At 47.9% G+C, this 25,076-nt stretch overlaps 1 protein-coding gene across 5 annotated transcripts in view; it reads left to right on the top strand.

Annotated features, from left to right (window-relative positions):
* MTCL1 (microtubule crosslinking factor 1) overlaps positions 1-24,011 on the top strand; it is a 118,697-nt gene extending 94,686 nt beyond the window's left edge. For 2 of the 5 annotated variants that reach the window (XM_036322201.1, XM_036322200.1), the window contains 7 exons: positions 672-839; positions 4,018-4,272; positions 10,669-10,959; positions 12,669-12,700; positions 15,280-16,819; positions 20,144-20,200; positions 22,834-22,947. In XM_036322201.1, coding sequence (XP_036178094.1) covers positions 672-839; positions 4,018-4,272; positions 10,669-10,959; positions 12,669-12,700; positions 15,280-16,819; positions 20,144-20,182 — 2,325 coding nt within the window. In that variant the 3' untranslated portion in view covers positions 20,183-20,200; positions 22,834-22,947. Of the gene's footprint in view, positions 1-671; positions 840-4,017; positions 4,273-10,668; positions 10,960-12,668; positions 12,701-15,279; positions 16,820-20,143; positions 20,201-22,833 lie in introns of all 5 variants that reach the window. The other 3 variants (XM_036322199.1, XM_036322198.1, XM_036322202.1) reach the window with 2 other exon arrangements.
* The last annotated feature ends 1,065 nt before the right edge of the window (positions 24,012-25,076 follow it).

The raw sequence follows: 25,076 nt of genomic DNA, 5'->3' as shown, positions 1-25,076 counted from the left end.
TCAAAGGGCGGGACATGTTTCAGAAAATATAAAATCTTTTAAGGCAGGTGTAAGCAGGTGAGTAATAAAAACCCATTTTCATTTTATCAGACCTGTTTGCACACTTCACATGATAAGCATCGTGCACGACACTGGAAATGTTGGGGTGGGTCAGGCTCAGACTTAAAAGTCCCCCCCTTCCCATGGCCATGTTTGTCATGTCTATGACCTTGGAGGAACTGCAAGTCAGGGGTGATCACCCTATGTTTATAGGAAACACAAGGCCTTTATTCATTCCCTTCTGTTGCAACAGCTGGAGTTAAAATGGCTGCACACATAGGTAAGTGTTTGTATTTCGTTATATCTGCATCCAGCCAGAGCTTTGGACGTCTGAAGTCACACAGAGCGTCTTGGCAGCCCGGCCTCCAGGGCCCCCTGTGGCCTCCTGCGCCTTCCTCTCTTCTGCTTCAGGTTCCCAGCACCAGCCTGAGGTCCGCCCTCCCTCCTATTCCAACAAGCCCTTAGCAGTCTCAGCCCAGGGGCCCAGTGGCCAGCATGGGGACCCCCTGGCTCTGCGCCCTTTTCCAGCGGCACCTTGGAAACAGCCCAGCACCACCCTGCTCGCCAGGCTTCTCTCCTCTTCTGACCTGAAGGACACCCTGAGGTGACAGCCCACTCCCGTGTCCCCGCAGGCGGTGGAGAACCAGCAGCTGTTCAGCGCGCTGAAGGCCTTGCTGGAGGACCTGCGCTCCGAGCTGCGGGAGGACGAGTGCGCCCGGCTGCGGCTGCAGCAGCAGTACGCCAGCGACAAGGCGGCCTGGGACGTGGAGTGGGCCATGCTCAAGTGCCGCCTGGAGCAGGTACCTGCCCCCGTCTCCCCCAGGACAGGTGGGGAGGAGGCACCGGTGACCATAGTGACCCTCGTCTGAGAGAAAGAGGGCTGTGAGGAGACCAGGGGCAGCCACCTGTTGTCTCTTCCTCGAGTTCCCCACCATCCCAAGCATCTTCTTTCCCCCATATCCCCTCTCCCACGTATGAATCACGGTCGGCATTTCCAAAGCAGCGTTTACTTTCTCACTCCACACTGGGCAAGGTTGTGTTTAGCCCCATCAGAGGCCCGCCAGCATCAGGTGGTGCTCAGAATGCGCTGACATGATTCAGACAGGAGCTCAGGAAAAGCGGACCGTAGTTCAGTTATCTCTGAAAAAGGTAAACACATGCGTTCCTTTAGATTTTTCTCCAAATACTAGAAAGAGCTGTAGACCTTCCACTTCATGCCCTAGAAGTGAGTCTAATCAGTTCGGTGGCCTGATTTACACCAGAGGACATGGGGCCCAGTACAGCGGCTGGTCTCGGATCACAGAGCCTTTCGTGCTCACGTGGAGAGGAGAGTGGGCTCCTGCGCCCACCCTTCCCACAGAGCAGAGCCTTCTGGGAGGGTTTAGGCGTGGCAGGGCTATTGACATCAGACTTAGCCAGAAACTGGAAATGTTGGAAAAAATTCTTTTCTACATTTTCAGAAACATTTTCTCCCTGGAGTTCCTAAAAGCACAGCCACTCCCTGCAGCCCTTTGATCATGATGAGGGGGAAAGGTCTGTGCATCTTTGATAATCTATTTTCTAGGCCTTATTTTGAGGCAAACCATAAAATAATTAAATTCATATGAATTGCACACACACACACACACACACACACACAGAAAGGAGATATATTCCAAGTGGCCTTAATAAAATATGACAAGACCAGTCATGTCCAAAGAAAACAGCTCTCGCCCTTCCTGGTGTGGCTCGGTTGGTTGAGTGTTGTCTCATGCACCAAAAGGTCACTGGTTCGATTTCCAGTTGGGGCACATACCCAGGTTGTGGGTTTGATCCCCGGCCGGAGGGCTGGAAGGAGGTAGCCAATCCATGTTTCTCTCTCACATCTCCTCCCTCTTCCTTCCTCTCTCTCCAAGAAAATCAATATAAACATTTTTTTAAAAAAAAAAAAAAAAAAAAGGAAACAGCTCCTTTGGTACCCACAGTTCACCTGCATTGCCTGGCACAGGGGAGCAGTGGTGTCAGGCTCCCTGGGAAAAGCAGAGATACAAAGTTTTCTGCAGAGGAAGCTGCAAAGCCAGGAAAATCGAAGTGCCAGGCCAGGCTGGTCAGATGACGGAGCTGCTGACCCAGTTACTAATCCTGCCCACTGCCTGGTAGCAGACTCTTACTAGATGCTCTGTTTATGTTAGGACACAGCCTGAACAGTCAGCAACGGAGGAGGAATGAGTGAAAACACTTTCTGATGAGCTGCCTTTAAGCCTATTTAAAAATATGTTTATAGGAGAGAAAAACTAAATATTTTCAAAGACATTGAGTGTAGCTGACGAAAGGAGGCATAATCTTTGATGCAAACCAGTTTCAAAACATTTCATCTTTGTTTTAGAGAAACCTTGTATCCACCCACGTGTGTGCCACAAATAAAGCCTCAGGGAGAGTCAATAAACACAGTGAAATAATGCTAGGACTTCAAACCTAAAAAGCAGGCGGTAATAGGCAAGATTCACCGTCTGCCCAAATCGTTTAAGATGTTTTTTAAACATTTGCAGCCCAGGAAGCAATGAATGTGGGTGGATGCTGGTTCATTTGTAACAGTCCTATGGTTACCCTCTTCTACTTAAAAGCAAAAATGAGTGAAATCTACCAAAACTTAAGTATTTTTTCCTCAATGAAGGCCATGTTGTATCAGTTCCCAAATCTGTGATTCCTTCCATTGACTCCTAAGTCAGACTTTATTCTAAATGCCAAGGTCCCAGCAACAAATAAGATATTTCTTGACTGGGTTCACAATGCACTGGGAGACCCAGAGAAGTGCCCCACTAGGCCTGGACACAGTGCTGTCTGAAGTGGGGGTGTGCAGGGCACACACCTCAGCTTAAGGGTTTAGGGAAGTCCTGCTTAGAATGAATTGCGGAGGATGAGTAGAATGAGTACATGGAAAAGGAGAGAAAGGATATGTCAGATAGAATAGGAATAGCATGAAGAAGGGAGCTTGCCACATCTGCAGAACTGCACCTAGTTAGGTGTGAGAGAAAGAACGTTCACAGAATTAAAATGATAGCCTTGATTTTCATCGTGGAATTAAAGCATTTTGATTTTTAAAATATTTTTATTAATTTCAGAGAGGGAGGAAGAGGAAGAAGGAGAGGAGAGAGATAGAAACATCAATGATGAGAGAATCATTGATCGGCTGCCTGCTGCACGCCCCACACTGGGGATCGAGCCCCCAACCCAGGCATGTGACCTGACTGGGGATCAAACTAGCGACCTCCTGATGCATGGGATGACACTCAACCAACTGAGCCACACTGTCTGGGCTCCTCTATCATTTCTTGAAGTCTACTAGCAATGGTTTTTTCCCTTCAATTTTTATTTATTCAAAAATGTTTGTTTTATTTTACTTTTGAAAGATGTTACCACTTTCCCCCTTTAAAGATGTCACTCCATTGCCCTCTGACTTAAATAGTTTCTGAAGAGAGGTCTGTTGTGATTCATATATGTGTGCCTCTGTGTGTGTGTATGTGTGTGTGCGTGTATGCATGTGTCTCTTTTCTCTGCCTCCACAGCTTCCTCTTTAGTTTTCAGTAGTTTGGATATGATATGCCTAGATGGGAGTGCTTTTGGTCATGTGTTTAGTTTTAGTATTTAACCTGCTGAGTGTTGGACAAATATGTATTGTAGATGCCTAGGTTCCATCACTAGGTTTCATATAGGGGCTAAGAATATAGGGCAGACATGTACTTGTCTTCAAGGAGCTCTATAGAAGGACAGGCAAGAGATGGTGGTGACTCAGTAGGGATGTAGAGCTGACATTCTGTGTGACTCTATGTTTGTAATTAGGACTTTAAACATGAAGAAAATGGTTTCTTCCATGGGATTGGTCAAATCTTGGTTTAAACATGTTTCCAGGCATAATACATTAATGATCTGAGATTTTTTTCGCCTACCAATGTGAGACTTGGCAGGGACTAAGTTCCTTAGTTCTCTTCTCCTTGACAGCTGGAAGAGAAGACAGAGAAAAGCTTGGGAGAACCAGGCTCCACCACTGACAGCAAAGGGGCATTCAGGAAGGAGAGGGAGACACACCAGAAGCTCCTCGCTGACAGCCACGGCCTGGTCATGGACCTGCGCTGGCAGATCCATCACAGCGAGAAGAACTGGAACCGTGAGAAGGTGGAACTCCTCGACCGCCTAGACAGGGATCGGCAGGAGTGGGAGCGGCAAAGGAAGGAACTCTTGTGGAAAATAGAACAGGTAAGGAAGCTCCCAGACACCAGAGAACAGGGAAGAGAGTGGAGACAGCTAAAGTGACTTGGAAATCCGAGCATGTAGAGGGAACAACAATCAGGCTGCTCAGAGGTCCTTAGTACATTAGGATGTTTCATGGGCTTCCAAAGGGAGAGGAAGACAAGAAAAAGTAGAATTTTTAGTATTGGAAACCTGGGTTCAGCCATTACACAGATCTCTTCATTGCAAAGTTTGTAGGTAACTTCCGTGTGTGTGTGTGTGTGTGTGTGTTCCGGGGTGGAAGTAACTTTTTAAAGGAATTTAAAGACTAAACCTGGAACATGAGGTTTTTCTCAGGTCTTATAGAGTGATTTCTGCCAAAAAGCAAATTAACTTTTAAGTTTCTCATTCAAGGTCTGGTCACAGTGACTGCTCCAGCTTAAATGGAATTATTGTCCATTAGTAAAGAAATTGCTGAAGTAATTGGAAGTCAGGCTGTTTGCACCTGCTGTGGACATTACTGAGCTATAATTATGTAGGACCATCGTCAGGGGAGGTAGCTGGTAGCTCATTGTCTTCAGCTAAACAAATGAGTCAGAAACTCAGATGAATTCATGGGGAGAGAGGGAGTTGTTTTTCTACTGCCCAGATCATTATTCTCTGCATTGCGTCAGACTTAGGACAGTTTGTGTAGTTGCAGTTGTGCCTACGTGATGCACAGATTACATTTTTGCATTAAATTGATGAAGGTTTGGAATTCCTCCCTGGCTGGATTTGTACATAGCATACATTTCATTTCAGCTTGTCATACTTACAAATTCATGAGGCCTCAAGGAAATGCATTCATCAATAAGAAACTGAGTTCAGGAAAAATAACCTTATTATTCTATTACAAATACCCATACTGCCTGCATTTATATGAGGTCCTTTTTAAAAAATGTGCTCCATTATCCCCAGACATATGGTACCTGTGTTTTGCTGGTGCAGTAGCAAAGGTTAGCTTCTGCATATACTGTATGGGAGTGAGGGAGGAATTAACTGGAAAAAAACTGGAGCCTTTGGCTCAGAAATCCTTGAGGAGAAGGAAGTGCGCTGCAGATAAAAAGGAGCTGAAGTTTCTCTGAGCCTGGATTACTCACAACTGAGTCACCCTACTGATATTTGATATGGTTCATTTAAAAATTCTACCAAAGGAAAGTTGGCCACTTCCTGTTCGGCCTAGAAATGCCAGCACTTGAGGAGAATCTTCTGATTTAAATCCCCTGTGCGCTTGTGCTCTGCCGAGTGCATCAGTTGTTCAGTGGAAATTGTAGGAGCCAAGCGGCATGTGTTCATAAGAATGGTCACAGATTCACTCTATCCAACTGCAGCTGGCCAGTATCCCAGTAACTCTAGGCACCTTGTTACCAGGGAAGTTCCCTCTGGGCCTTCCTTCCAGGATCTCTCACTGTGTCTGTCCCTCCTGTACCCCAGCAAGGCCATCCCCATCCCTGCCCTTCGGGGTCCCCTTAGCCTGCTAGCCGTGGGCCTGTTGGTCTTATATGGCTTCATTTTGGAAGTGACACCTTGGATATAAATTAAGCAAGTCTTTGGGTTTGTTATTTTTTTACGTTTGGGAATGAGGAATTTCTGGTAAAGGAAAAATTGGCAAGACATTTGATGATACTCAGCTTTCAAATAGTTAATGACTGAGGGATAAGCATTCTCCTCATTACTAGACTATATTTTGGAAAGAGAAAAGGGGATAGGAGCTGAACCCCATGTCCAGATTGTCAACACTGCAACAGTTCTACCAAGCTGACAGCCCCAGAGTGTCAGTCCTCAAGGCTGACATCTTTGAGCATAATGGGTTCCGGGCATTCATCTGTTTCTGAAATCCCTGTGTGTGGTGGATCCCACAGGCTTCCTACAATGACTTAACTGCTGTTTTTAGAAGAGGGTTTGTTGCCAGTGAATGGTGCTTCAGATATGCAATTGTGGCTTTCAAAAATAAATCTGGCCTTTCCCCCCAAATATTAGAGATTTTAAAAGAAGACTTTATAAATCTTGGTGCCCAATCCTGAAAATCAGGTAAAGGCATTCTCTGTGTAAGAGGAAATTGGCTGAAGTGTGAATGTGTGTGTATAGATTTTGTTCATCAGTAACTGGATTGCTCACTCATTTAACTTTTAGCTACACATTTCACAGATAAACAAGAATGAACATTCCTCATAGTGTGTGCTCTTGATATTTGACTACATGGTGAACCATATAACCTTGACTAGGATAACCTAATACAGATGGTAAAAGAAGGAACACTAAATCCGTTTTCCACTTTCAGAACACATGCTTCATACTTGTCGGGTGTCATTGAATTCCTACATAATTATTGTGCCACACGAGGCATTTTACATGATGAATGACTGTGGGAGTGTGGGTACAGTCATATAACACCTATCATCTATCTTATCACACATCCTGTCTCAAGTCCGCACTTGATCGGGTGATAGTTAACTTTTATGGAGTCACACTGCATTTCTCCTTAGAATTGTTAAGTTCCCAATTAACATGCTGATAGTAGCTCTAAAGAGCTAAAGGGAAGTTCATTCTCCTCCCAGTAACCTCCTTAAATCAGTTGCCTCTACATTGTGAAAGACCTTTCTTTTAAAACCTGTTCATGCCCGGCTGGTGTGGTTTAGTGGTTGAGTGTCAACGTATGAACCAGGAGCTCATGGTCGATTCCCGGTCAGGACACATGTCCAGGTTGCAGGCTCGATCCCCAGTAGGGGGCGTGCAAGAGGCAGCTGATCAATGATTCTTATCACTGATTGATGTTTCTTTCTCTTTTTTAAATATATTTTTATTGATTTCAGAGAAAAAGGGAGGGGGAGAGATAGAAACATCAATGATGAGAATCATTGATTGGCTACCTCCTGCACACCCCCTACTAGGGATCGAGCCCACAACCCGGGCATACGCCCCCGACCAGAATCAAACCCAGGACCCAGGACCCTTCAGTCCGCAGGCCAGTGCTCTATTCACTGAGCCAAACCAGCCAGGGTGATGTTTCTATCTCTCTCCCTCTCCCTTCCTCCCTGAAATTTATATATATATATATATATATATATATATATATATATATATATATAGTAGTTGTTGTTGTTACTCCCCACCCAAGGAAATTTTCCCATTGATTCTTTCTTTTCTTTCTTTCTTTCTCTCTTTCTTCCTTCCTTCCTTCCTTCCTTCCTTCCTTCCTTCCTTCCTTCCTTCCTTCCTTCCTTCCTTTCTTTCTTCCTTTATTGATAGAGTAGAAGGGAAGGTGAGAGACAGAGAGAGACACACATCAATTGGTTGCTTACCGCATGCGCCCTGACTGGGGCCTTGGGATTGAGCCTGCAACCAAGATTTATGCCCTTGACTGTAATTGAACCCAGGACCCTTCATCCAAGGGCCGATTCTCTATCCACTGAACCAAACCCACCAGGGCAATAAAAATATATTAAAATAATAATAAAACCTGTTCACAAAGTGACCATTTTTTTCTTTTGACTGATTCAGCTGAGGTGACACTCTTGAGGGTTTATTGTTTCCTGTATTATTTGAAATGCAAATCTTTAAAACTTTCTATTTGCATTACAAGTTGTTCTGCTGCAGGATTCTAAATACAGTAATTGCAGATGCCTGATTTGAAATGACTCCCCTAGGAAACCCTATCCTTTTAAGGGACCATTATTCTATTACACCACCCCGGCATCTCAGCGGCAGATATCTCCAGCTAAAACCACTCAGCTTCATTTTTAGGAAACCTAACACCGGCTTCTGTGCTCGTTGCTCCAGGCTGCAGGGTTTATTTTTGAAATTCCACTTTCCTGAGTTAGAACCTGCTTGTTCATAGCTCTCCTCTGTAGTCATTCCTCCCCCTCTTCACACACACCCTCAGTGCACATTTACAGCTTCAAATGTGATTCTCGCATTTTAATTCCTTGCCCAGAATAGCTTGGAGATGATCATGTGTTGAAACTAAATTGCGCTGACAATCATTGGATAAACATAATAGAAAGCTTTCCTTTTTATTTCTCGATTAAAGAAAGCATTTAGCATCTTTTAAGAGAACTGGGAAGAACTTGTTGTAATGTACCCCGCGAATCACAGAAGGACGCCTCAAGAAGTCGAATTAAAGAGTCACAGTTATTGCAATCGGGACTATGAGGGGCCATTTCCCAAATCTCATAGTGATAAGATGGTGGCAAAACCAGACTTATATAGGCAAAGATCACAAAGGTATTGATTACATCTCAAGGTTTGGAATGAGGAACCTGGCTTGCAAAAAAGCAGTTTACAGAAGCAGAACTAAGCATGTTAATTATAGTTTTGGGTCTCGGGGTCACTGAATTGACAGAAACACCTTATCTAGAGCCCTCGGGTCTTGAGACCACTGAGTTGCCAGGAACTCATTATCTAGAGCCATCAAGGTAATTTAGAGTAATTGCGCTGTCCTGGTCTTGGGACCACTGAGTCAACTGGAACGCATTATCTGTGGCCACTAAAACAATTTAGGATAATTGTGCTGTCCTGTTTCCCAGGTACAGAAGAATGTGCTTTCTAAAACCAGTAAGATAACAATCAATGGGATAGTCATTCAATCGAATGGGATGATTTATACAATTTAGAAAATCAAAATAACCTGTCCATTGTTAAATAAAGCAAATAGGTACCATACTTCAAACTGCCATGGGGAGCAAGGGGTGGAGAGTGGAGGTGGTGGAGCTAAAACCCAGAGTGATGTGTTTGTTGTAACACAACTGTGATCCCGCCTCAGACTCCAATACTGAAGCTCTGGCTGCTCGAATCTTCATATTTCTCACAAAATGAAGATGATCCTCGGAGATTTTAGTTCCACCACCTCAAAAATTACTAAAAATAAGCAAAAGTCCTTTATCCCCATTATTTCACATGGCTTTGTTCTTGGCGATACACAGGCCACACGTATAGCTGTTGTGTGGATGAAGGCTGAAATTGGGACACGAAGATAGATTTATGAAAGATGCCTTCTTAAAAGAATATATGACTCTAAGGGAGTTTTAGATCTTCCTGGCACTGTCCCAGCACACAGGGATCGAACAAACGTCCTTCTTCTGCCACCCCTTCAGGACAAACCCAAGTCATTTTTGTCATTCAGATAATTACTTATTCAAAAAAGCAGCCAACCTGTAGCATGCTGAGCTCCTCACTCAACAAAGACCCCATTAAGGGTGTGTAGGTGGGAACCCTCCATGCTCGGCTGTGCTTTCAGTGCATATCTGGTGGAGGCAGGGGGGAGAGCTCAGTGCAGAAAGCTCAGGCCAGTAGAGCAGAGGAACACCGCCCACCAGAGCTTCTCCTGGGGCTTTGAGGAGAGGAGTGAGAACATCTGCCCTACATGTATTTCCCTGACTGTCCTGTGGTTTCACCCTGGCGCCCTTCCTGGCTTCCTCCACTTGGTCCTTGCACAGTAAATAGGCAAGGTGATCATTGTGGGCCCAGCCCCTGAGGGCAGGCCTGAGGGAAGTCAGGGGTGGTTTCACCGACAATGGGCTCTCCCCTGTTGTCCCCCTAGACCTGGGAGGGAGGTTTGCCATCCCTGTTTACAGATGAGGAGATGGAGCTGAGAAGAGGTAGGCACCTTAGACCTGATAGCCAATGGTTCCAACTCAGGTAGGTCTTCCCAACTCCAAGTGGTCCTGTGTGTTCCCACAACTGCTCCTTGAGCTTCCTGTGCCAGGCACAAAACGTGTGACTCAAACGTATCTGTCTTGTGTTGTTTGTTTTCAGTCATACCAGAGCTTAATTCCCTTTATAGCTAAATTTCAGTCCTCTCAAGCAAAGTGTAAAGTGCTTTACCATCCAGTGGTTATAACAGTTTGATCTCTCAGATTATGTATAAGACCTGTTCCAGATGATTTGGAAATAATATGCTGTTATTATTAGGAAAATGCTAGTTAGGAAAACCAAATTCACCTTCAGAAGTTTGCTGATCGTTTTCCACTGAGTATACCTTAAGTTCTGAAGGTAATTTTTTTTTAAAAAAAGAGCTCTAAATATGTCATTTAATGTTCGATTTTTAAAAAATAAGTGTATTGTTTCCTGTGAGCACAGTACTCAAAGTTATGTACAATAACAGATTCTTGTCAGAAGGAGTTGGCTTGTATATGATTAATGCAGATTTTCTGTCCAAAAAAAAATAGTGATCTTTTTTTAAAAAAAGCATTTGTAATGATGGTTGGTTACGTTTTGAAATCAAGGCCAGAACTTTAAGAACATTTTCTTCTCCTGGTCTTTGAGATGTGAGCTATGGAATTATAGATGGACTCATCTGTAATCCCAAATTGTGGTGAGACCATGGTCTTAGGAGAGCAACAGACAGAAAAGTGAGGCTAATGTTTTAATTTTTAAACCTTCAAGTTGCAGAAAGAAAACAGTCCCCAGAGAGGTGGAAATTTCCTTTGTGATCAAAAAGAAGGCAGCATCCGCCCTTTTGCTCCCCCGGGAAGCCCCCGCGTGCCCCAACCTCTAGGGATGTGGCCCTGCACAGAATCGGACTCCACCCCTTTTGAGGACCGGCCGCTCTCTAAGCTGAAGGAATCGGACAGGTGCTCAGCCCGGGAGAACCTCTACTTGGACGCTTTGGAAGATGAGCCACAGGAGCCTCCGGCCCGCGGGCCCCAGAAGGAGTTCCGGAACTGCCTCCCTCAGGTCGGCCTGGGTTTTCGGGTCCAGTTAACCACTGCAGGACCAAGGGGTTGGTGGGCAGCCCTGCCACGTGGCAGGCAGGCTCCAGGGCTTAAAAAATGAAACCTTCACAGTGCCAAGAGCATTGCTGGGTGGCCCTGACCCCAAACTCCTAGCTTGTGCTGCGGCCAGCTTTATTTTGCCACTTTGTCTCACGTTTCATGTCCTGTGTACACGGAAAGGTTTCACAAGTGGGCACGTCCAATGAGACACACAGGAGGGAATAGGTCATTCTTCTGGGGCGTGTCGATCTTCAACTTTATTTCAAATCATAGAAAACTTATTAACAGGAAAACAAACTTTAAAGAAAATACCTGACATTTGGGAGTAGCAAATGTCACTAAACAATGACATCCCCTGAAGACCTTACACAAAGGGAAGACACCCAGCACTTAGACACCTTACACAGACTAGACAAGCAAGTAGCCAAGCTAAGCTCTGTGCTGAAATCTCCACGGCACAGCGTTAGCGTTTTCCGGTTAAGCCCTTTTGAAAGCTGGGTTTTAAACATTGATTTTAGGAATCATTACCTGTGAGTCCATTTAGCAGTTGCTCTGCCTGCTTTTTAACCTGTCCCAGGTACTTAATGGACTGAGAAGGGTTCAGTCAATAGTGCTGTTGAAATGTGGGGAAATTATACTCAGTCACATGTCAGTGAGGCCAGGTGCACCTCCCCCCCTCCGCCCCCCCGCACCCCCCGCAACAGATTCTCAGGTGATGTGACATTGCCAGTATTGCCACCCTGTCTGATCTGCTGGCAGTCTCACATGGTCCACGCTCTCAGCAGTGAGAAGGCGGCCGGGGTCAGGAGACTGGCCTGGTGCCAGCCCTGCAGGGGCCTGGATCCTTTACTGACCTGCACTGCGGACCGTGCTCGCTGGGGGGAAGCGCACCAGGCTGTTGACCACGCCGACGCATAAACTTCCATTATCAGGGCGTGCGAGGCTCCTGGCTCCTTCTTCCAGACCCTGTCTGCTCGAAAACACCCAAGTCCACCTGTGTTCGTGTTGTCCTCTACCAGCGCAGCTATCATTCTTCATAAGCAGACGTCACTGTAACTTTGTCTTTGATTCCAAATGGCGAAATTTAAAATTAAAGAAGTACTCACGCCTAAGGATGTCACATCAACTTCAGTTAGGGACATCCATCTTCTAACTCATTCTGTCATCCTCATCTTCTCCCACTTCTCTCTCTCTCTCTCTCTTTCTCTCTCTCTCTCTCTCTCTCTCTCTCTCTCTCTCTCTCTCTCACACACACACACACACACACTCACACACACTCACACACACGCATGAACGCACGCATGCAGACGTATCTGGGTCATTACAAAGCGAGGTTGGAAAGTCATGTGCTCAGGGAAGTCCTCTGAGAAAGCCAGGAGGGCCACTTTCTCCATGACACTGTTTATACAAAAATCATGGCCAGTTTTGCTTACTCATGTGGTCTCCTCCCTGGACTGCAGAAGCTCCAGCCCCTCACCACACTGTGGATTGTGGTTTTATTATCGAACCTTGAAGGGCTGGTGGCAGTAACGCTCCCGACCAACACTGGCTCCATGTGCATTTTCAATGCTGTTGTCCTAGGGCAGGAGAGCAGAACAAATCCCATAGCACCCTGAGAGCGCCTAGCAACCAACATTAACTGATTCAGATGAACTTATTTCTTCTTTACAGGAAGAAGAAAATCACAAGGGAAATCTTCAAAGGTAAGTAAGATCGAGGGAAACAATAGTAGACGACTGAAATAAAATCCCCTTGTCTGGAAATTCCACCTGTCACTGCGGTCTATTACAATACGCTCTTCAAAATGACTTAAAATAAGACTTCTGAATGAGTAGTTGCTTTATTATTTTTAATGTAATAAATGTATTTTTTTTTTTTATTGTTAACAACAAAAAGGCCAGAGACCTGCTGTGTTTGCTTATTAGCTTTAGGGTAAGAACTTTGTCGTTATAGTTGTGTATTGTGTATATTAGGGAATGATTGTGGTAAATAGTTTTTGAAAAGCCCATGGAAACTCCTCTCTTCTAATTTAAAATCTGGAAAACTCCCTCTTGCTAGGCTAGGAGACCTTATACTATGCCAGTGATTTTCTATGCAACGTGTTTCAGATGCATCCTGGTTTTTGTAGTTATTGTTCTGTTTCACTTCGGATGCTGCTGAGGTTGATGCCTTTCCTTTATCTACCTGGTCTCTGTTCCACATCCATCCATCCAAGCCCTGAAGGCCAGGTCCCCACACAGGTGCCACTGAATCAACTCTGAGTGGTTCCTCTGTGGGCAGGCGTGGGGGTTAGATGAGCCACATCCAAGGGTGACTCCAGCCCCCAGCATTCTGAAGCTCAGTGTTAATTCAGCCACTTCCTGACACGACCGGAGACAAGAAGAGGGAAATCATGCTCGCAGGAAAGCTTAAGACCTAGTAACAAATAGAGGTACACATTTATGTCCAGCACTGGTTATCACCAGCTTCCTGTTATTCAGAGGGCATTGGACAGTTTGTAGGTTATTTCTAATATAGAAATATCACTGACTTTGCCTTCAGTGAGAAATAATAAGATGGAAAGCCTAACGGTGGCATTTGTCACCTAGACCCTTACCCCACGGTGACCACCACAAGAGCATGTACCCCGGGGTGAGGGCAGAGCCACTGGGAGCTTTGCTGGCTCTGTGGGCCAGTCCAGGTGGCACACGGACCCCATTTCTGGCCTCACCATCATTAATCAATCCTAGAGTGGAGAGGCCCATGGACTTCATGTGAGACCCCCTCGGCAGGGCCTGGGCTGGGCATAGAAAGTCACTTATGTATTCAAGCCTCAGTTTGGAGGTAGGTGGGTATTGGTGTCCTATGGGGAAGTGGTCTAGTTGCAGAGACCATGAGTGTGCATACACCTCACCTCCCTGGCACCCATCCAGAGGGATCCCAGGCCCGAGGGTCCAGGGCCTGCGCCAACAGGCATGGCCAGCCCCAGGCTTCCTTCCTGGCCACTACTTCTTTGCCCTGGGAGAGCTGACAAGCTGCCTGAATGCACCGGCATACCCCGACCTAGCATGTCAGATCTCCAGCACCCGGCCTACAGGGGGAAGTCAGTAAATTCCTGTCAAGTAGAAATATATTGAATTAAAGTGCTAATACATTGAGGAATCTACAGCTAAAACCACATCTGTCGGGCAGGAACTTACCCCAAACTGGCTGCTGCTTTAGCTCACCTGTCTTCACCTTCCATTGTGTGCATGTGGAGTGTCTTCCTCATGTCCAGAAATACAGGAGGAGCAGGAACAAAGAGAAGGCCTGACTGTAAAGCAGGGAGCAGAGAGGGGAGAGGGGAGCCGAGCCCCGTTGGTGGATTTGGGCAGGGCCAGGTGTAAATTTCATTTGAAAACATATTTGGAAGTTTACTTGTTGGCCTAGATCAGTGATGGCGAACCTTTTGAGCTCGGCGTGTCAGCATTTTGAAAAACCCTAACTTAACTCTGGTGCCGTGTCACATACAGAAATTTTTTGATATTTGCAACCATAGTAAAACAAAGACTTATATTTTTGATATTTATTTTATATATTTAAATGCCATTTAACAAAGAAAAATCAACCAAAAAAATGAGTTCGCGTGTCACCTCTGACACACGTGTCATAGGTTTGCCATCACTGGCCTAGTTCCATCTTCTAATTTCCTATCTTCTACATCTTCCACTTGGCCTTTGGAGATGGTTAGTACTTCAAGTCAATAGAGGATGAGGCCAATGGATGAAAAAGACTTCAGATGATAGTTATTTTGTTGTGGTAGCTCCCCCACCCCCACCCCAAACCATTAGCTGGTTCTGGATCGGGACTATGGCAGTCCGTGTCTGTAGCATGAGCACCTGCCATAATGCTCGGCACTCGGGAAGCTCCCAGTACAGTGGGGACGGAAGGCTCTGGTCAGTAGATGGAGACTCCAGGCCACAGCCAGGTGTCCCTTCCTCCTGTGGGGCACCGTAGGCTGAAGTGAAGCATCCAAGGTGGCTTGGACCTTAGCTATGCCTGCCTGAGAGCCCCACCTTCCACTCCTTCCCAGTGTTTGAGGGTTGGCTGTGTTGCATTCTGACCCAGACACAGGTCCTGGAACAATTCCAGAGCCATAAAAAGCCCATTGAACATCCACAGGGTCAGCTCAGGGGTGGAGAGCATCAAGCAGCTGGAAAGCCATCTCATAGTTATGGTAGCGACTGGCACGTGCCATGCAGGTTGGCAGGCACCCGGGCTGGCAGGCAGCTGACACTGTCTCCTCTCCCACTCCTTCTCCCAGGGCGGTGTCCGTGTCCTCCATGTCTGAGTTCCAGCGCCTGATGGACGTCTCTCCCTTCCTGCCGGAGAAAGGCCTGCCCGCGGCCAGTAGCAAAGAGGACATCACTCCCCCCCTGTCCCCTGATGATCTGAAGTACATCGAGGAGTTCAACAGCAAGAGCTGGGACGAGAGGCCTCCAGACCCCTGGGCAGGCAGGACCGAGGTGGGGCGGGCTGGGGGCGAGGCCAGTGTGGAGCCTTTCCCTGACTCATCCTGGTACCTCACCACGAGCGTCACCATGACCACGGACACTATGACCAGCCCCGAGCACTGCCAGAAGCAGCCCCTGCGGAGCCACGTCCGCACCGAGCCGTCCGGGGTGCGGGTGCTGCACAGCCCGCCTGCCGTCCGCAGGATAGACAGCATCGTGGTGGCCGGCGGTGAGAGCTCGGGCCACCCGGAGCCCGAGGGTCCGTTTGCTACAAGCAGAGCCCGAGGGGGCCCAGGAGACACTAAGGGGGGCCCCTCAGAACACATGTTTAGCAGGTGGCCTTGTGCCCCTCCCAGGCAACCCCGAGACTATGGAGAGGGAGGCCTGCGCCCCCTGGATGGCACCCTCTGCCCCTCCCTGGGCTTCGCCTCCCCACTGCACAGCCTGGGGATATCCAAGAACATGAGTGACGACATGAAGGAGGTGGCCTTCTCTGTCAGGAATGCCATCTGCTCTAATTCCCCCGAGCCCCTGGTCAAGGACATGGCCTGCCAGACCAATGGGTCCCAGACCACTGGGACGCAGACCGTGCAGACCATCAGCGTCGGCCTGCAGACCGAAGCCCTGCGCAGCAGCGCCGTCACCAGCAGCCCCCACAAGTGTCTCACACCAAAGGCAGGGGGGGGTGCCACGCCCGCATCGTCTCCGTCCCGTGGCCTTAGGAGCAGGCAGGTGGCCCCCGCCATCGAGAAGGTGCAGGCCAAGTTCGAACGGACATGCTGCTCCCCCAAGTATGGGTCTCCCAAGCTGCAGAGGAAGCCCCTCCCCAAAGCTGACCAGCCAAATAACAGGACCTCGCCAGGGCTGGCCCAGAAGGGGTGCAGTGAGTCGGCCTGGGCCCGCTCCACCACCACACGGGAGAGCCCCGTGCACACCGCCATCAACGACGGCCTCTCCAGTCTCTTCAACATCATTGACCACAGCCCCGTGGTGCAGGACCCCTTCCAGAAGGGGATGCGGGCTGGGGGTCGGTCTCGCTCAGCAGAACCGCAGCTGGAGCTGGGCCCAGGCCAGGACACCAGCCCCAGTTCCCGGGGACGGTCACCCAGCCCCATCGGGGTTGGCTCAGAGACCTGTAGGGAGGAAGGGGGAGAGGGCACGCCTGTGAGGCAGGACTTATCCGCTCCCCCTGGCTACACGTTCACCGAGAGTGTAGCCCGGATCCTTCATAAGAAGCTACTGGAGCACGCCTTAAAGGAGGAGAGGAGGCAGGCACCCCAAGGCCTCCCAAGTCTTAACAGTGACAGCCTCGTGGGAGAGACAGTCAAAGCCGAACCAGGGTCCATCGAGGTAATGAAAGCTGAGTATTCCACACCCTCACCCTACCAGCTCTTCCACTCAAATGCTGGGAAAACAAGTTTGAACCTGGGATTGTACTAGGTCATTTGATTTTAAGAATCCTGGCCCATAATAGGTTCTTGTGAGCTGGGGAGACACCTGGTTTATGGGAGAATGGAATAGGCAGAAACATGAACTCTGAGCTACTTTTTAAAAGTGATTCAGGTTCTCTTCTCTGGTCTAAGTGATGGCTGCTCATTTGTTTATCTGAGCGTTTCACTTGGGGTCATAATGTGCCATTTTGGGGGGTAAAAATTTGTGTCCTAGGAATGTCAGTGTGTAAAGTATGGGAGTTGTGTCAGGGCTTTCTGTATGCTCCAGGTCTTTCTATGTGACAGCATGAGTGGTGTGCCGGGGAGGGTTTGAGAGTGTGGATTCTAGAACTTCTCACAAGGAGCTACAGCAGCTGGACTCAAGTGTGGGCTTCAGTGCAAAGCTGTAGCCTTCCATCTCACACATTACTCTCTGTGTCCATAAAGCCCCCCAGTAATAACCCAGGCGAGGCAACACACACAATCCAAACCCTACCTTCATGCAGTGCGATTATCCTCTGACACATCACCTATTATCACATTATCATTATATTAGAGGCCCAGTGCATGAAATTCGTGCACTGGGGGATTGGGGAGAGTGTCCCTTAGCCCAGCCTGCACCCTCTCCAATTTGGGACCCCTCAGGGGATGTCGGGCCTAAACCGGCAATCAGACATCCCTCTCACAATCCAGGACTGCTGGCTCCCAACCGTTTGCCTGCCTGCCTGCCTGCCTGCCTGATTGCCCCTAACTGCTTCTGCCTGCCAGCCTGATCACCTCCTAACCAATCCCCTGCCAGCCAGATCTACGCCTAACTGCTCCTCTGCTAGCCCGGTTGCCCTCAACTGCCTTCTCCTGCCAGCCGATCACCCCCAACTGCCCTCCCCTGCCAGCCCAGTCGCCCCTAACTGCCCTCCCCTGCCAGCCCAGTCACCCCCAATTGCCCTCCCCTGCCAGCTAGGTCACCCCTAACTGCCCTCCCCTGCTGGCCTGGTCCCCCCCAACTGCCCTCCCCTGCAGGCCTGCCCCCCACAACTGCCCTCCTCTGCAGGCCTGGTCACCCCCAACTGCCCTCCCCTACCGGCCCAGTTGCCCCTAACTGCCTTCCCCTGCAGGCCATCTTGTGACCACATGGGGGTGGCCATCTTTGACCACATGGGGGTAGCCATCTTTGCAAGGATGTGATGGTCAATTTGCATGTTACCTTTTTATTATATAGGATGAATACACATACTATCACATTGTCATGTAATTATTATTATGTCCCTGTTAACAATATCCTCAAATCAGTCAACCTTGAATTCTGTTCTGATGCCTATCCACACATGGTATACTCGTCCCATGCCACCTTAAAAAGCAATCCCCATTTCCACTTCCAGAATGAGCAAAATAAAACAAAGCCCGATGACAATGCTGGGGGTGACAGAAGTGGTGATGCCTGCCTCCCATTGCTGACGACACTTGGTCAGTCACTGTTTGGGAGTGATCCCTGTGTAGACTTGAGTGTGAGCCCTGACCCACCAGTAGCCCATATAGACACACTCCACCCCACTGGGATCCAGACACCCACCCCCAGGCATTCTCCAGGCTGGGCAGCCCAGTGGATGGCAAGGGTCGGCAGGAAGAAGAGAAACTCGCTCCTTGAGCCACCCGCTTCTTTCCCACCGCCATGGCCCGGGCCTCATGAGTAAGAAGAAATGTGTATTTCTACGTTCTGCCCCACATTTCACAGGGAAACAATGATGGTCAGCTTCCCAGTCTCATCCATCAAGTGGTATTTAACTCAGTATATAGAGTTTAAATCTCAAATGGGTTAAACCATGCCAGTGACCTACTGAAATGGCAATGCCATATGGTTCAACCTGACCTTGATGGTCCATGGCCCACATGTTCCGAAGATGCAAGTCTTTGTGATACAGTAGTGTGCAGGCTCTGAGAAGAACACATACCGTGGCTGAGTGTTCTCAGATGGTGTCACCCCATCCTTCGGGGCCCTCAGGTAAGTCGCGCACTGCTGCGGAGGGTTTGTGTGAATTCCTGCCTCCTCAGGGCCCGGAAGGCATCAGCTGAAATCAGGGCTTTGTCCCAAAGCATTAACTGGCTGTGTCTGGAATGTCCATTTATATTTGAAACTAAATAGAAATTAATTTTTAGGAACCAAAAAAATTCTTTGAGTTAAAAAACAATCTATGATGATATGAAGAATGGTTTAATGACTGAATCATAGTACTCGGGTGTGAAAATGGTTTTACCGATACAAAGCTATGCCCAGCCCTTTGGCTCACTGTCAAGACTTCCTTCTCACTAGGTGTGCTCACCACCTTAGAGATGACCAGCCGTTTGACGGGAGCACAGCAGAGTTTCGGGGTCAGAGCCTGACTGGAGCACTCCCCGGCACCGTTTCAATGTCCTGGACTCATTTTCCTTTGTTGTTGTTGCAATTTTACTTGTTCTAGATTCCAGTGGAATTACTTCTTGTCTGAATTGACTACTATATATTAGACCCAATGGAGAGCCCTTCTTGTCACTCCATAAATTTTGTGGTGGTTCTGGGTTTTCATTTCAAAATCTCCAGTGATTCTGAGTTGCCATCCTGCTGTGCGTGGCCTGCCGGGGCTCTCCCTGGGTGGTTACAGAGAGATGGGGACATAGGGGTCCTGGCTGGGACCCACACAGCAGGACCTCCCTCTCCCACCCACACCCTGCTTACTCTTTTCTCTTGAAGCCCTAACACCCATGCCGCGATGCAGAGAAGCTGTGAGGAGGGGTCCTGGCGTGAAGAGAATGGAAATAATCTGGAAATGCAGATCTATTCTTCTCTCCCATACCTAAGTGTAAAACGGGAGGAGAGTTTTAGTGTGAGCAGCGGTCGCTGCATCATTGTGACAAACTGGCTGTTCTATGCCTCCTTTCAAATACAAGAGTCATGTGACTTCCATCTCTCTGTGCCGAAGGATGGTTGAAGTGTTACGCCAAAGGGCAACTCAGGGAAGACTAGAAATCAGGAGGGAGAGGCCTGTGGCTGTTCCACAGGGAGGCCATCCCTCCCTTCGGACAAGGCCGAGGAGAGGTCTGTGTGCCCAGGAATGCCATGCCACTTTTGGGGACTTCCTGCTTCTCCTGGTAGCTGTCCCTGGAGCTGGCACCTGGCTTGTTGATGTAAAACCTTTACTGTTCTTCTTTTTTAAAAAAATACTTTTCAACCTATTTGCTTTTCTTTTCTTTCTCTGTCTGTTCTGTCCAGAACCAAACTGTCTTACTAACTGCCCCCTGGGGACTCTAGCCCTGCCTGCCTCATGCCGTAAGTGCTTTTGTCCTTCTTCCCAAACTGTCTGGAGGGGGCATTGGTGTAACTCGGGGTTGGCGCCAGACACTCAGAAACAAGTGGAATCATCCCAGGTAGATCTGCTTCGTAGAGGCAGCCGCCCCACTGACTCTGGGTCTGTCTGGAGGGACAGACTGATGGCCTGTACAATCCCTTTTGCCAAGGGTTGACTGCTTGGTGCAAAGAAAGGCTCCCCGGTTATAGAGACCCCGCCTAGGTTTCTGCTCCCTGTGCAGTTTGCAGCCAGTATGCTTTCGGAGAGGGGACTGTCTCTGACAGAGTTCTAGCCTGTGGGGAATCTGCTGGACCTGCTACCGGTATTTGGTGGCACAAGTTATTGCCATATGCTATATCAGGTGCGACCATAATGCAATGAGGCTTCTTTTGCAACAACCGCACCAGAAGGAATAAAAGCAAATACATCTTGTCCTTCCAGGTGACCTAGAAAGTGCTCAATAAGTATTTGTTGATTGAATAAACAGCAAAGTCACCCCTGCTCCAAAAAATATTCTCAGAATTGACTCCAGAGCCCAAGTCAAGGCACATGAGAAAACAGGAGTCTTGTGTGTCATTAAGGACATCATTAGCTCATTCACTGACCTCACGCCAAAGTGCTCAGGGCCAAAGTACAGTTGTTTCTCCAAGACTAAAGTGCTCCAAGCGCCAGAGGCCCACAGAGCCCACGGCGAGGCCTGTCGGGAAAGGACAGTGTAGTGTGCTTATGTGTGCTGGGATGGCCACCCGCCATCGCTTCCTGTGGGGGCCCCCATACAGGTGCTGGTGAAGAGGTGGCACAACACGAATGGGAAGTGCATTCTCGTCCCACACCGTCCAGGTGGGAACTGGCTGCAATGTGTCCAATAACCCTCTAGCACAGCGGTTCTCAACCTGTGGGTCGCGACCCCTTTGGGGGTCGAACGACTCTTTCACAGGGGTCACCTAAGACCATCGGAAAACACATATATAATTACATATTGTTTTTGTGATTAATCACTGTGCTTTAATTATGTTCAATTTGTAACAATGAAATTGGGGGTCACCACAACATGAGGAACTGTATTAAAGGGTCGCAGCATGAGGAAGGTTGAGAACCACTACTCTAGCAGCAGCCCCACCAGCACACACACTTGCACACAACACACTCATACTAGCACAAGCACACACAACCCTTACAACACCAGGAGCAGTGACACCAGAGGACACAAGACAGTAGCAGATTTCCCGAACCATGCGCCCCCTCATGCCCTGGGCTGAGGTGAGATAAGGACACAGCTCACCCCCGCGTAAGTTCGCATTCCAGCTATCTCGGGGCCCACGGTGTGTTCACAGGCAGGCACCTCAGGTTGTCATGGTTCTCATTAGCATATGTGCTTTGCTGACTGGGGCCTCCCGATTGTCATAGAAAGCGCCAACCACAGAAGAGGCAGGGACCGGCAACAAGCAGTCTCCATGTTAGTGCTCCTTCTCTGCGGGCCCCACGGGGAGGCAGCCTCCTCACTCCATCACTCCCCTGTCTGCCTTCCATCCTCTTCCTTGTCACCTGGTTTTCGTCACATCGTCCTTCAACACAGCCGCTGACTCTTCTCTGTGTCGCTCGCCTGCGCTGCTGACTACCTCTTCCTCATTCTGACCTCTGCAGTTGCTTGTCACCTCTCTTTAAATCCTCTGACTTACCTCCTGGCTGGCTCGGAGGGTCTTTGCTCTGTGTCATCGGCATTGCAGTGGTTTACCATCTCAGCTTTCTGTTGTCTGAGTGTCATTTGGGCAGATGGGTCCCACCCTGAAGAGCTCCCCGTATCTTCCTGCCACAGCTTTGCACATGTCTCTGTGCCAGCAAATTCCCAGTGTGGTGTCCTTGTTTCCTGTCCTGGAGACCAAGCCCTGAGAAGAAGTATTCCAGGTGATGTGCACCATGATGGAGGGTGTCTGGCATTAACTGTTCTCAGAAGGTGTGGGATGCCCGCAACACAAGAGCACGAGCACACTCTGACTCCCCTTTCTTAAAATGCTGCTGCAAGGAGGAGTCATTAAAGAAAACTAGACCTAAATTAAAATTTTTGCCTGCAGCATTTTTTCATGTTGTGGGAGTGTGTTTCACCCACTGCCAGTCAATTTGGGATAAACAGTAGCAGAGCTTGTTTTGAGGTGAGTCTCATTCCTAATACAGCTGATGAAATCAAGAGAGGCTGTCCTCTTAGGACCGTCATTGTCACTAAGTAGATCACTCAGGAGGACCAGAGTGATGGGATCAGCTGGATCAGACCGACCACGTGGCTGGGGTAGACCACATGTGGCCTGTGGCTTTCCCGCCCTTCATAGGTGCCAGCCCAGTTCTGATGGTGCTCTGTAAACACACCCATCTCAAGGCTTTGCCATGTTTTATCCTCACTCGATGTCTTCCCATTACTGTCATCACTGATCATTCCTGTTGAGGTCTTTCCTTACCATTTTAAGTCATTCTCCATGAGCAAAGTATAATTTAGCATGCAGAAGTTGCCCTTGGTCTGTTGCATTGAGTCTGTCGAGAAGTGTATTTGGGGGAAATCCCTCCCACCCCCGGAGACACTGTCTGTCTGAGTAACCCTGTCTTTCTCTTTCTGGCTTTGAAGGAACTACCTTGTTCTGCTCTAGCTCCATCCCTAGAATCCTGCTTCTCCAGGCCCGAGAGACCAGCAAACCGCCGCCCTCCATCCCGCTGGGCCCCACATTCCCCCACTGCCTCTACGGCTCCATCGCTCGGAGACCCGACCTCCTTGGAGGAGTTCAGGGAGGAGGAGCCGCCCGGGGAGAAGCTGCACCAGTGACGGATGCAAGTTTGCATGGATTATCACAGAATAATTCACTGTAATTTGCATAACCACACCATCATCATCCACCAAACTCTGCCCAAAAGGAGAGATCTCGTTTTCCCAAGGTCAAAGAACGTGTTTAAAAAAAACACACAGCTGCTGATTGTTCAACCTCTGACCTGAGATGTTTCTAGAACGAAACAGTAAATGTGCCTGTAATAACTTAATTTTTTTCATAGCTCAGAAAACTATTTTTGTCTCCATCTTTTTTACACACAGTATATTAAAAAAGGGTACATAAGATATAAATAAATTTTAAAAAATAAACGTTTTAAAGATGTACATTTTACAAGATCCTGAACACCCTTGCTCTAAGACTGACTGCCTCTCTGTTAAATTTGCACTGTTACATTTTGGGTTGCTTTATTTCCACGTTGAATTAGAGTGTTTTAAGTTAATTTTCTTTTCTCAGTGTTTTTGATTTTTAAGAATTTTTGAAAACTTCAGACCGTCTGATAAAATGAACTTTTTGTAGTGAAAAAGTCAGGAAGCCAATAGTCAAGACAGATGCCCTATATGCTGGAGGGAGCACATGTCAGCGTTTAGGAAAAGGGCACCGAGTCCTCAGCGGGGCTCACCAAATTCTTTGTATAATCCACATATTCTATCGACTTGCACGTCTTCAGGTTCGAGGCGCTGGGGTGCATGTACATACTGCTGCTGTGGGCTCGCCATCGCCCGAGTGAGTCGTCCCGTTGTGCACATTGTGAGTTCCCTCGTACTGTACTTTCGTTGTCTTCTTGCATCGATGATACAACATTCGTGGCTTTTTTAAATTATTGTTAAAAGATGAACTGACAATACGCAGTGTTTACTCAAAATTTTCTGTTTACGGGAAAAATATTACACATGAGGACACCGGATTGGAACAAAGGACGGTGGCTCGGAGTCTGTACGAGACAATGATGAAATAGAAATAAAGCCTTGACATGATGGCAGCCTGTTGCAGACCTGGTGTCTCACACGCCCTCTGTCTCTCCTCAGGGATCAAGAGGAGAGGTGCCGTAAACGGGGGATCGCGGGACAGGGGAGCTCATGGGAAAAGGCAGCCGCTGCTAACGCGGCGTCTATTGGAATACGCTGAGTGCGTGGTGGTGTAGTTTCACCGGATTGTAAGAGCCTCCTGAAGCAGATAAAAAGGCAACTTCATTCTTGTTGAAAAAGCCAAAAGGGGTGGATGTGGGGTTGGGGGTGGTGAGGACACTGGCTACCCACAAGTCAGAATGGGCCAGCCTCTGTCCCTCTCCCCTCAATGGGAAAGCAGGAGTGGCCAGTGACTCCTGAACAGACGTTTCCAACCTGGTGCTGAGATGGATTTGAGAGAGTAGAAGTCTATAAAAGTGACATGCTGCCCAGAACACACGAAGGACTATTTTAGGCTAGATCTTCTGGCTTTAATGTTTCATGAACGCAACAATTCTCTTCTTATCCACACAGAATAGAACTCTTAGAATAAGTTCTATTCTTAGCATTAGCACAGTTCCATCATTAAATATTTTCAAAAAAAATGGAAAGCAACAACTACTCATACGGATGTAGACTCCGTGGAACCTTGGTGCACTGGTGGTGGGGATGTAGAATGGTGCAGCTGCTCTGGAAAACAGTGGGATGATTCCTTAAAAAGTTAAACAGTATTTTCATATGATCCAGCAATTCCACTTCTGGGCTATAGGCCCAGAGGAATTAAAAGCTAGGACTTGAACACATATTTGTACACCCATGTTCATAGAAGCATTGTTTACAACAGAGTGGAATCAACCCCCGTGTCCATTGATGGGTGAATGGATAAATAAAATGTGGTCTACACATACAGTGGAATATTATTCAGCCTTAGAAAGGAAGGAGAGTCTAACTCATACTACAACATGGGTGAACCTTGAGAACATTATGCTATGTAAAATAGGCCATTCACAAAAATAACAAATATTGTAAGATTCCACTTATACAGGGTGAGGCAAAAATAGGTTTACAGTTAGTCATATGAAAAATAATACAATAATTCA

The sequence above is a fragment of the Myotis myotis genome, unplaced genomic scaffold, assembly GCF_014108235.1.
Source record: "Myotis myotis isolate mMyoMyo1 unplaced genomic scaffold, mMyoMyo1.p scaffold_m19_p_9, whole genome shotgun sequence".
NCBI classification, from domain to species: Eukaryota; Metazoa; Chordata; class Mammalia; order Chiroptera; family Vespertilionidae; genus Myotis; species Myotis myotis.
Note: the sequence above shows the minus strand (reverse complement) of the source record. Positions and strands in the feature narration are given on the sequence as shown.